Below are 13265 nucleotides of genomic sequence, written 5' to 3'. Positions count from 1 at the left end.
TTCAATTTGGCGTGAGCCGTATTGTCGGACCGTGTGGGTGTTTCTTGATACCGTTGCTTTGTTCAACCGGTATCAGTGGTTTATTTAAGGGAATGACTACCACCTCGTTGCTGTGAGAAGCTACCCAAGAGTTATGGCTGCTGATCAGCCAATTAAAAGCTATAAGCGCTTTAATATTAGTGGTCAGGTACGATCTGGCATTCAGCTACCTAAGCGTGGCAGCGAATTTCTGTCTTTACGAGATAAATTTTTTTTATTGAATGTCATATATATTTTAGTAGTTAATGGGGTGCTCCTACCCATTTAAGAATGTAAGATAAGTGAGCAGTGGGACACGAAGTAAGTTTTATGTGGCACCATGCCTAGTTCTCTCACGCAATTAGGTGCTCTTGGAGTTATTTAGGATACTGGTCGCTAAAGTAATTTGAGACTCAGTAGCCGTTTTTGGCACAGACATTCAGTGGTGTGGCAGTAGAAATTCCTTGCAAATCAATCAATAAAACGACGTCACCGTCTTGTTTAAGCGGGTTATTTCAACGGCTATCAGTCCGGGCCGCTATAGACTAAACTTATTTCGTACTTGCACAACAGGTGTTTTATTGTCGATGGAGGATACATATGCCTCTCAGGATGCATTTTTTGCAGATAATATGATGCGTATGGCGTAGGAACGTGGTTTTTTAATGGATATTTAATTTTCCGGGATAAGACCTTTCTTGAATAAATTGAAGGATTTATTTTTCTCATTGCTATATTTATTTCTAAGCTCCAAAACTGAACCTTTTTTTTTTATATACTCTACTCCAATAGGCCGGTCCGACTGGTTGGTATTACGCCTCCCAGGGGAGTGTCTGCTATACTCTACAAGTATAGTCTGCTATACTTCCCGCCTACCAGCTGTTTGTCCGGCATGGAAGGTCGGCTCGCCGGTCAGATCTTTTGAGTACTTATTTTTGCCCTGTTTGCCCTCTGGTATGGCGTGACACCACGCCATACCATGATTTGTCTTGACGTGGTGTCGGGTCTTTTCTCTTTTATTTAATTTAATTTTTCAATTATTCCCCTAACCTAATTTCCCATGGAGTCCCCAGTGGATCCTTGAAGCCGGCACACCTCAGCATGCCGACCCTTACCACTGCGGCTGTCTGCCCTTCCCTATCACTATCCCTAAAAACCTAGTGTCCTCTCATCCGCATCCTTCTGTGATATAACCCCCCTCGCGAAGTCCGCCACCTTCCTCCAATTATTCTCGTTGACCATCATATATCTAAATACTTCTATGGGGCTTTTCCCATCAATTCCTGAGGTGGCCCTAAGTGTTCTCCATTTACCACACTCAAAAATGGGTGTTCAGCACTGTCTTCTATCCCACAATACATGCAGCCCGGTTCCGGCCTTCTTCAAATTCTACACAGGTACTCATTAAAATTTCCGTGACCTGTAATGAACGCAGTAAGATAGAAGTCGACCTATCCGAATCTTCTATCCAACCATCTAAATAAATCTGGGATTAGATCCTTTGTTCGTTTGGCGGTCCCCTGCACTGTCCATCTATTTTGCCACCTCGTCTTTAATCTATTTTTTGTTTCTTGTACCTCTATCCCCTGCATCCTCTCTACCCTACTCAATGCCATTGAGTCTATAGGGGGGACCCCAGACAGAACATACTGCGCCTCATATGAGACTGTTCTGTATGCTGAGACATCCACAATTGTACCCTGGGTTTCATCAAATTTACGGTTGCTATAGGAATGTTTTTTTTTGGTGAATTTTAAATTGCCCGCGTTGATACTTATATGTTTTCATTGATTTTTTCAGTATAAACCGGCATAACGACGTTGTTTATGTAGCCAGTCCAATCGGCACGTTTAAGGCACCATCGCCGAATAAAATATGATGCTTTTTGCCGTATATTTGTTTTGATTATATTTGGACAGTGGTGGCTTCCATGAAGGTGTTCATCAACGTTCCAATACAAGGAAAGCGACAATGCTGGACTGCAAAATGACAAATCTATGGCCGAAGTTTCACCGTTTCGTATGTTGAAAAACGTTCCTGTAACTTTGTTTAAAAGGATTAGCTTGTTATTCTATATCAATTCTTCGACGTTGCGCCCTCAACATTCTAATCGTTGGTCATATAAGTAGATCATATAAATTTTGTAGATCATCGATGTTCCATTTGCTGTCTGAAAGATATGTATTACAGACGGAGACTTTAACGAAAGATATTAGTCGTATAGCGACAGCTTGTAACGCATTTTTTAGCTGAATTCGTCGAAAAGGCAGTTGTGAACGTACAAAAGTAGTAACACCACACCACTTGCTCGCCGATCAGGTTCAACTTCTGTACGTATAACAACATATCCACGTAGATTGAAGTCATGTTCAGGCTTAAAGTATGTTTCGTGAAGACACACGCATGTAGAGTTGTTATATACAAGTAGTTGAAGCTCAGTCAGCTGTAAGAGACAACCGTTAATATTCCATCGTATTACATTCTCTACTTCTTTTATAAGCGCGATTTACCTTTTTCCATCTTTTCTCCTTTTTTGTATATGTACACCTTGGGTCAGTTTGAGACCTCCACAGAGCCACAGTCACTCTCCTGTTATGTTAGGAGACTAACATAATCTCAGGGCTTGGCAGAGTTGCATCCTTTGTAAGACCGAGAATTGCTGGTTTCGGAATCCGGTCAAAGATGCATGAACTAACAGCGGTACCGGAGCGAGAGGTCCCACTGTCACACCTTGTGTCGTTTACATTCTCTCTAGTTTCTCTACCACAGAAGTATTATGCTTCTGCGCTCTCTGTCCTTTTGGTATTTGGATTTTGTGGGAGATCTTGAGGTTCCAGAGGATATTTTATTTTTTATAAACTCGATGTACCCGTATAATCAGCTTTGGACTTACCGTCACGCTGAATCTCCTCAGTAATCCCTTGTGTATTTGACGTCGATGGTTTGTTTGAATTGACGATGAGGACATTTGACTGCTGACTTCTGGTCGGCGGCATTAGTTTAACTGAAGCAAATTTCCTTTCTATATATTTACCTAAAAATGTAGTTAGAGCTGGTGTCAATTGCTTTATTAAGCTTTCAATCACTTGTGGCGAAGATGTATGTATGCTAGTCGCAGCTGTCTGCGCAAAGTATTCCTTACCCGGCGTTTGTGCATTAACTAATTTCTTCGCTTCAAGATAATTACATTTTCTGAGAACTTTAGTTTCTTGTATCGCGATTTCTTTTTTGAAAGCAGGTCAATTTTTAGAACTTTCTGAATCTTGTCCGCAATTGACACATATAGCGATTTCTTTACACAGTACACCTTCATGAAATTTTTCGCCATACGCACAAATCTCTTCACAATTGCATCTGTCGGAGATATGACCAAAAGTGTGGTATTTGAAACATCTCATCAGTGGTGGGATGTAAGCGCGCACATCCAACCGATGGGATTCCGCGGCTCTGATTTTTTCAAGCAACGACGGCTTATTAAAAGTAAGGACATGTGAAGAAGAGGATAACAGCTATCCATTCCTCCTCACGTTTAATCGCCTACATGCGATGACACCTTGCAATGCTACTTCACAAAAGACTGCTACTTCTTTGGAATAGTTGAGTGTGCCGTGAGCTTTGACAGTAACATCAATGTTCACCAATTGTTGTATCTGTAATAATTTCGCTGATTGTACGTCGTTTAGCGCTTCAGTGAATAATCCAGCTTTTGTCTTTTTAAACTTCTTTAACTTGTCCACCGGTTTTTGTCGCGAGTTTCTTTGCTATGAAGAAGGAACTGATTTTTGAAAAATCGGTTTCCTTTCCATCGTTTCTTTTATTTACAAGATATTTTGGACGGGGAGTTCCTTTTGATTCAACTATCAACGCATGTCGTAAATCTACACGTTTCTACTTCTTCGACGATGAAGTCGAAGGAGGAGAGACTTCAGAACGAGGGCGTTTGCCCTCAAGGTTTTCCTGGGTTACTGAACGAGGATTTGAGGTTTTAGGATCCATAGGATGTTTTAGAAAATTTCGTCTCACCAGCTCCCCACCCACCACGGAGACACACATTTGGGACGCCCATACGGACGCCAGGGGTATCAGAGAGATATAGATCCTAATCCACCCCAAACAGGAAACTAGTCTTATCAAGGTGTCTCGGGCTCTCACCTATCTACCCGACCCGTCGGCAAGCGTAAGATTCAGTCGTAAACCAAGCCGATTGACCGGCAGTAGTTAGCAAACCGGCATCCTGTTTAGCCAAAGCGCTGTGTTGCTACATCCAACTGTTTGCATTAATTATTTGCAATTTGTTTAATTTACCATCATTTTTTAGTAAACATTTTATTATATTTATGATATCAACATTTTTGGTGATAGAAGTTGTGTTAATCAGGCAGTAACATATACCAAGTAATTATTCTATATGTTCCGCAACAATAGAAAAAATAAATTTGTATAAAGAAGATTTGTAGGAAACATTTAAGGGTGAACGTTTTTGTTGTAATTTAAAAAATAATTTTTACAGTTTTACTCCACAGATTAAGATTATTTCAAATGGTTTTAGAACAAATAACACGTATTTTTATACTTATTTTTGTTGCACTGAAATTTAAAAAAAATACTATCCCAAGGTTTTTCGCACCTACAGAGCGAAGGGGTGGGCGGATTTTAATCTTCTTTTCACCAAAATCCATTATTTTTTCCGGTTGTCAATTAATCTAATTAAATATTACTATTGCCATTTAAGATTTTTGATTTGCAGCAGGTGTAGCGGAGAAGCTGGGTTCCACTCCTTCGAAAATAATTTTAAAAAGACTCCCACCAAGAATGGTATGCATGCCTGCAAACGGAAGTACGATGGGTTGTTTTTTTAGCAAACAGCTGGTAGTTGTTGAGGAATAAATGTGATAACTTTTCAAATGATCACCTGGTATATTAATTTATATCTGTAGCAATATATATAGCGCCATAAAGAAAAAAATATCTTAAAATTCACTAATGTTTTTAATAAAAATTTTTTCTGCTTATTTTTTTCAGTTTTAAAATACATCTTTCTAAAGATACATATGTAAATCGTAATGACTTTTCACCAGCTCTACTTAAGCTTTTGAACAAGATTCCGCAAAATATTATGTAAGAATTCCATAGAGTCTTTAAATTACTGTGTGCTAAATATTAAAAATAAATATATTTTTAAGATTCAAATTGAGTATTTCTGAGTTGGCTATGAAGTTTCTTCAGTAAATTTTGAAGAGTTTTCACATTCGATGTATCTATGATTGTTTGTAAAAAGAAAAACCTAAGTTTTAATATATGTTCAGAGAAAATTATTTCATTTATACACAATATTTCACAAAGCTATATTTGTAGTTAGAGATCATAAAGCTTAAATTGTTTGTAATGATCCTAAACAAATGTGCATCCCTAATTGATAAATTACGTGTGGGGCAAAATTAGAAGGAAGCAATACAAGATAAATTACTCGGATTTACAATGAAAAACCAGAACCATAAAAATAGAAAATTAAAAATTTGTATATTAACGAATAGGAAGTTCTAGGTTTCGAACGACTCATTGTTTCCGAATATATTTCGGAAGTTAGCCCGTAGTTTAAACTTCCTAAGCAACGCCGCATAACTGACGCAATTCACAACGATGTGGTGTACAGGTAGTTTTCAGCCACAGAAAATACAAATGGGTGCATCGATCTGAATCATGAGATATTCGTGAGCGAGCCAGTGAGCCAAATACGAATACGGCAAATAATAATCTCGACGGCTATTCCTCTATGAGGAGCTTCAGAGTGATACAGTATTCTTAATAGAAAAAAGTTTACGGTTGATGTTAACATTCCATTCACTTGGCCACTCATCTGCGATTACCTTCTTCAGAAAACAGAGAAGTCATCAGAAACAATTCGGTTGGTGAAACAAACCTCATTTGCCGCACTATCAGCGTTTTGCTTGTTGCTTGAAATTCCAATATCGCTGGAGTTCAAGGAGAAGCTCACAGTTGTGAGCTTCATTTCAGATATAGACAGTATGTCACAGACGACAGTTTGACCGGAGGACATGTCACTAATTGCCAGTAAGGCACTCATGGAATCTGAACAGAAAAATGCGTGTCGAAATGTTTGGTTAAATATATTTAAGGCCTTAATAATAGCATACAGCTCCGCAACGAAAATATTTATAACGCTGGGAAGGCCAAACGTCTATATTCTACTGTCAGTCACAAAAGAAAAGCCAGCAGAATTAGCGCCTTTAGAACCGTTCGTATGAACGTCTCGTATAGAATCCGGTTTTACGCTATTTATAATATTATAAAATATTTCTTAACCGGATTTTGGTTCTTCTTATGATACTTTCAAAATCTACAGCAGTAATTAACGAGAGAAGGCCGCCAAGGAGAGTAATAACACAGAATAACAATAAGAACAGGAGGTAATTGTCTACGATTGTTTCTAAGTTATTAATTTTTACAATATCTAAGAGCCTTCCGTTTATATTCAGATATTTGAGTTTTCTGCAGTAGATTTCAGCTATTTACGCTATTTGACGTATAGCAGAAGGTAAATTTTAATTTTTAAATTAATATAATATTTTATATTTTTTTTTTTTTTTTTCTTTTAGCATATGTCACAGGAGTTTGACAATTACGCTGGGTTTTTTGTATTATTAGGTTTAGTTTTTATTTTAATTTTTTTTAGTTAATTTTTAATATAAACTTATTTATTTTAAATCGCTTCCGGGGGTTGATGAATACATTTAGTTTTCAGCGCAGGAAAAAGAAGGGATTCGGTCATTCTTATATCAAAACGTAGAGATAGAAAATATATTTTTTTTATTACACTTATAACAAAAAGAACAAACTATTAATAATAATAATAAATGATTGGTATGATTGCTCTGCTTTAACAAATTAAGGGGTTTGAAATTTTTGAATAACATACTTTTCACTTTAGTAATCAAGCTGTAACCATTTACTTTTTTTGTAATTGCTTTTTAACTGAACCACCTTACATAGTTTTATTATTAATTTATTTTAATATAATCAAATATGTGTACTGAGTAAATATTTATTTGCTTCATGATTTTATTAATTCTACCGTAAATAGATATGAAAATTAACTGAATATTAACTACAATGGTTTTTCAATTAATTGTTTATGATAAGTAAATATTGGAGTAAAATTTATCTGCATTTTTTAATAACTATCTCTCTATTCCTAATTTTCATAATTTGTGTTTATAAGTAACAATATAACAGATATAAATGTGTATTATTTGCATTGTATTTAAAAAAACAAAGGAAAATTATTTATAAATGAAAATGAAAGTCAAAACACCATTTTTTATTAAGTATAATAAAAAAATTTCTAAAATATTTTCACTCGATATTTCGGGGGGATGTACGGAAAAAATAATCAAAATTTATTTTACGATAATGAAAAGCCATTTTAGAAACTAATCTGTGCATATCCAAATATCTACTTATACATTCTGTGCACTGGTCCAGCGTTTCTTTCTGGTGGTTTCTACATGCCATTGTAATGTAATAGTTCAGTTTTGTAATCCCTACGACAAAACTCAGCTCAAGAGTACGCTTAACTTGATTTCGTATAAATGAAATGCCAATATTAAAAAATTGCAATCAAGAATATTTGTAAGCTGACAGAAGTTCCAAACTACTTTCAGGAAAATTATCACAAGTACTAATAAGAAGAGAACTCATTCAAATTAATTAGTTATGAAATTGTCATACTTTTAAAACGATGAAATTTTTTTTTCTATGAAGAATAGAAAATTAAGAGATGTAGCCGTTTGAGTTTATGTAAGCCTAATTGAATGAGTGTTATGGTAGTACAATTATTACTCTATAATGAATAAATTAAAGCAATGTTTAATTAAACTGATTTTATTTCACTTTTAGTTCCAGAAGAAAAAAATGTAGATTCGGTAGCTGTAGGTTTAAGATTACGATTAAATAAAGCTACTTTCAATAATGATTCAGTAATAAACGGAATTGAAAGAATAAAATCTATTTTAGGAAATACATTTCTTAAGTTATGTAAAATAATATAACTTATAAGAAATCATTTAAAAGATGTTTAATCTTAATTCTTTATTATTTTAGGATCAAAGGAGGAATAATTCACACGTAAGTAACCAAAAACATAACCTATAAAGACTAACGGTTACAATTTTACTAAGAATGTTACCTTATATTTCAAGTTATTCATTTTATACAAATCATTTTAAAACATCGTTATTCTGAACTCACAGGAAATATTTTCAGCATTTTCCTTTAATATTGCATTTTAAAATTTCTATTTTTGTCTTTTTGCATACCTCTTACCTGTGGTTTACAATGATAGTCACATCACACACACATATATATTAAATCAAACATGATTCAGGATCATTTATGATTTTGAATCATGTTTGATTTTATTATTGATATTTAATTATTTGCTAAATTCTTAAGAACCATTCACGCATATTTTCTGTAGGTTAACACAAAAATATATCAATTTACACATAAAGTATTGTACCATTACTGATTTACCATTCACATTAATAGTAAATACATTTTCAAATAAATTAACTCAAAATAAATTAACATTTAAGAAGTTAAAAATTCTAATTTTAAAAGTATTTTATTAAGAAAGACAGCAAATTAAGTATGATGCACTTTATTTTTATCACTCAAACCTGTAAAAAAAATCTCCAACTTTGATGCAATAATTAATGTTCTTCAAAGGTTTTAAAAATGCTCTCCGTTCACCAGAAAGATTTTCAAATAAAAAATTTGTTATCAAAACACCGCAGCAGTTGACCCTGCTCCGAACAACAAAATTTGGATGTAGCAGTGATCACCATATTGTGAATAAGATATAATAAAAGTTGAAAACTAATTTCGCTTTTATTTCAATCGCATGGCATTGATTAACGCAATTTTTGTGTTTAAAAATATGAAACATGAAACCAGTAAAAAAATCAAGCACAAATTTAGGCTCAATGTTTACTTAAAAAAAAAAAACTTGACAGAAGGATTTTACTGAAGAAAATTACTTAGGTTACGACGCAAATACTGAACGGATTATGTTACAATTAGGGCAAATTCATGAATGCGAGGTGTAGGGCCTTTTCATTCATACCTCCAATATAGCTGAAAAGCAGTTCTGTTCAACAGTTTTAATAAACATCATTCTCTACCAATGTGTTATGGAATTAATAAGCCCCTTATCAAACCGAGATTACGTAAAGTAATTCTGTAAAAATTATGAAGAAGGTGAATCAAGGATTCCTGTACATAAGGCTGAAATTCTCAAAAGTAACTGAAGCAAAAATTAAGAAGGTATTTTTGTTTGCCTACAAATGAGGAACCGTTCAGAGGTGAAAGGTGTAACTCTGTGTAGTTTGATGAAGTACTCATTGCGTTGATGTGAAACTATCAAAGGTGAAAGCGGATTAAGATATTAAAATAACGTAATGTTAGTTCACCTTTGTTTGTTTCATTTCAAACAAAGCAATTCACATTAAAGGGTTTTACAGATGAATCAGTACTTTTATTTCATATTGATATCCAGAAAGTTAAAACTTATATTGTAAAGGTAAGTGTTATATCGTTTTAATAAAAATCAAGTCAGTATTTTAAAGAAATGTGACATTATATTATTTTCCTTCTTATAAATTTTATTAAAGGATCGTTCTAGCACGGGTTATTTTCCAACTAGCATTAGAAATATTATATTAAATTACGGAGAGGTTCTTCTTTCTAGAATACTCGGTCTAGTTGGGTTAGTTCAAAGAGCTACCAGATCACTTTGTCACTTAATCTACTTTAGTTCTAAGCGGCGGTGAGTCATAACAGCCCATAGGTATTTGTTAAATAAACTTGAAATGTTGCAGCAAAAACGTAGTTAAGGAAATGTAAATAAATGATTCTTGAAATTTTTTAAAATATCTCTAGTTGATAGCCTGCATTGTCATAGAAGGAAACGGAAATATCTTTTTTCAAGAAGTATTATTACATTATGAAAACGATGTTTTCTGTTATTTAATGCCAACATTGCCTGTAACTACCTTACGTATGGAAAAAATTGATGTTAGTTTTGTATAACAAGAAATATTTTAACCTGCTGATTTAAAAGCTTATAGAAAATCGTAATAGACTATAACAAGCCTTATAGTTTGTGAAGTGCAGTTAAGTAAAAAAGAATCTGCTACTGTACCCTTTGAAGAAAATCCTTTAGAAATTTCTAGTAATAATCTAATCTTCTATGTTTAAAATTATAGTTACATAAAATAATGAAATCATTTTTTTCAGCAAGGAACAATCATTAATATCTGGAATCGAAGTTAAAAACTTGTAAGTAACAGTTCTTTTATGAGTACATATTCCTTACGATGGTGCAATAATGTACTTATTATGCATGTATACATATACGTATATTATGCACAAATTACACATAAGTCCATTTTTCACATTTAAAAATTATTGCTATATTTAGTATTTAGTTTTCTAGTTTATCAGAATATTGTTCAATATATTGACACTTTATATAATCATTCAATAAGAATTATTATTTACAAAAATAAATATGACATTAATTTTATTTTATTTTCTATAGTTACATGTCATAAATACATTATATCTGTTGATATGTGAGTACATATAACTCTAAATATATTAACCGAGTTCAAACGTTGAATCTTATCTACCTATATGCCTGTACAAGCAGTTCTCTTTCTGAATGCCTAACGCCTTACTTTTAAAAAACCAAGAAAGAAATAGGTAATTTTTTAAACTTTAAGGTGGGTATTTGGTCGACAAAACAGACTAAAACACAATTTGATCATATTGTGAGAACACACAACACAAAGGGAATACTTCATTTAAGTAGTTCACATATCCCTTTTAAAGAATGTCAAAAAAAATAATTTCAAAATAAATATTTCCAAAGTCTCAATTACCTCTGTGGGGATATATAAATTGTGGCATACAAACTAATAGATTCCATGATCATAGAACAGAGCGACGTATTTTGTTAAGATATATGCACAATCATAATTATGGGAAATGTAAAAAACAATTTTTCTGTTAGAATAAATTAACTCCATATTAGAGCATTGATCGGGATGAATACAGGCATAACCTAAGTGAACATAACTAAAGGAAAGAACGATATCTTATATTTAGGTAGAAAAAATTATAAATATATTTCTATCATTTTAACAAAAAATTGAGGGCAGGTTAAGTTTTTAATTATCCATCTTAAAAAATATTCAAACGCCAGACTTTTTTTTCTGAGCGCACAACAAAGTAAGATAATCAGCGCCGGGACAAAATATTACAACAGTAAACAATATAAGCTAACGCGATCAAAATTAGTGAAAATTTTTGTATTACAACTACAGGGGTCAAAAGTACAAGTCATTAAGTCCACCGGGCTGGTCTAGTGGTTAATTCGTCATCGCAAATCAGCTAATTTCAAAGTCGAGAGTTCTAATCTCAAATACTAGTAAAGGTTTTTATTTTAATACGGATTTGAATACTAGATCGTGGATACAGATGTTCTTTGTTGGTTGGGTTTTAATTAACCACACATCTCAGGAATGGCCAACTTGAGACTACACTTCATTCATATCATCCATATCATCCTCTGAAGTAATACTTTACCACCGTGGTTCCAGAGGCTAAATAGGAAAAACGTGAGCGCATGTCACTAACCCGCCTGGTTGGTCTAGTGGTGAACTCGTCATCGCAAATCAGCTTATTTCGAAGTAGAATGTTTTATGATTCAAATCCAGTTACTTTTATACGGATTTGAATACCACATCATCGATACTGTTTTTACTTGGTGGTTGGGTTTCAATTAATCACACGTCTCAGGAATAGTCGACCTGAGACTGTTCAAGACTACACTTTATGCATATAATCCTCTGAAATAACACCGTACTAGGGTTCCAGAGTCTAAATTGAAAAAGAAAAAATTATATCTCACTAATCGCCTGCAAAGCGGTCATGGAAACTGAACAGACAAGTGTCAAACAATTGGGCTAATTATATGACCTTTATAATAGCATTCAACTCCGCATTGAAAACACTGACAATGGTGGAAAGGCCATACATATTTATTTTTTTGTTCTATTGCCAACTTGTTTTTTTTTATCTCTCCTCCCTTGGTGTGGATTTTCTACCAAGCTTAGCACCAATCAGGAGAGTTTCACTGGACCTCTAACGTGCCTCCCCATCCGCCGGCTGTACGTCCGACACAGATTTTCGGCTCGCCGGTTGGATCTTCTGAGATCTGTCGCAAAAAACGCCCACACCGATCAGAATATTCGGGGGTAGTCCGGGCCCGGCTATGCCCTTTGCGGGCCCCCGCAAGCGGCAAAGAGTAGTTCGTTTCATCACCTGTCCACCAAGCTCCACCTGTCGACTAGCCGTCACTCAAACCCACCATCATCAAGTCACTTTTTCGAAGGCCCTGTAGTCGGACTCCTTCGTCTTAAGAATAACTGTCACAAAGTCCTCCACCCGTTGACATTCGGGTGACCCTTAAAATATGAGTGATACCACAAAAATCGGGGAGATCCTCACAAGCCCTGCGTGGCACTTTCGTTCAGACCATTTATCACAATCGAAAAAATTGTGTTGGGATGTGTCAAGACAGCCACAGTAAAACCATTGGCAAACTCCGCCGTCAAAATCGGTATAGGTAAACGCCAAACTCTCCGTATCCAGAGCGGAATTGAAACATATAGTAACCTTATTCTCCGTGCCTCCTCTCTAACCAAGGCCGTAGGTTGGGGTTCAAACTCCTCGTTCACACGCCCGGCTGGTCTGCCTTCAAATATTCTTGCCACTCCTGGTACAATAAGGCGGAAGTATCTTTCTTCATCATGCTTTGATATATGCACTTCCTCTTCCGGACCTGCAGTTGGACTGGAAGGACTTCAGCTAGGACTCCAGCAGCCGCAACAGAAACAGTCCTGTACGATGATGTTATCTGCAGATTCATTCTTCGCTTCAAGGAGCCTGTTTCTGTTCACCTGGATATAAAATCCCGAAACAAGACTGGCGCCGCATACAAGAGGATGGACGTTGCGGCCGATAAGGCCAGCCTCTGCTTCGACCCATGAGGCCCCACTGACGTCCTATTAGACAACCTAAATAGCCAGTAATTTTCTTTTCCGCCTTGGACATAATTTCGTCTACGTGCCTGGTGAACGTCCCAGAACGGTGTAAACCAG

General features: G+C 35.0%; 1 protein-coding gene across 1 annotated transcript in view; it reads left to right on the top strand.

Moving 5' to 3' along the window:
• LOC142317322 (uncharacterized) overlaps positions 1-13265 on the top strand; it is a 131976-nt gene that overhangs the window by 45688 nt on the left and 73023 nt on the right. The window contains exons 7-9 of the mRNA XM_075353775.1: positions 5041-5136; positions 8140-8163; positions 10336-10377. Of these exons, the coding sequence (XP_075209890.1) occupies positions 5041-5136; positions 8140-8163; positions 10336-10377 (162 nt within the window). The remainder of the gene's footprint in view (positions 1-5040; positions 5137-8139; positions 8164-10335; positions 10378-13265) is intronic.

This window comes from Lycorma delicatula, chromosome 1 (assembly GCF_047948215.1).
Source record: "Lycorma delicatula isolate Av1 chromosome 1, ASM4794821v1, whole genome shotgun sequence".
NCBI classification, from domain to species: Eukaryota; Metazoa; Arthropoda; class Insecta; order Hemiptera; family Fulgoridae; genus Lycorma; species Lycorma delicatula.
This window is presented reverse-complemented; position numbering and strand designations above follow the sequence as displayed.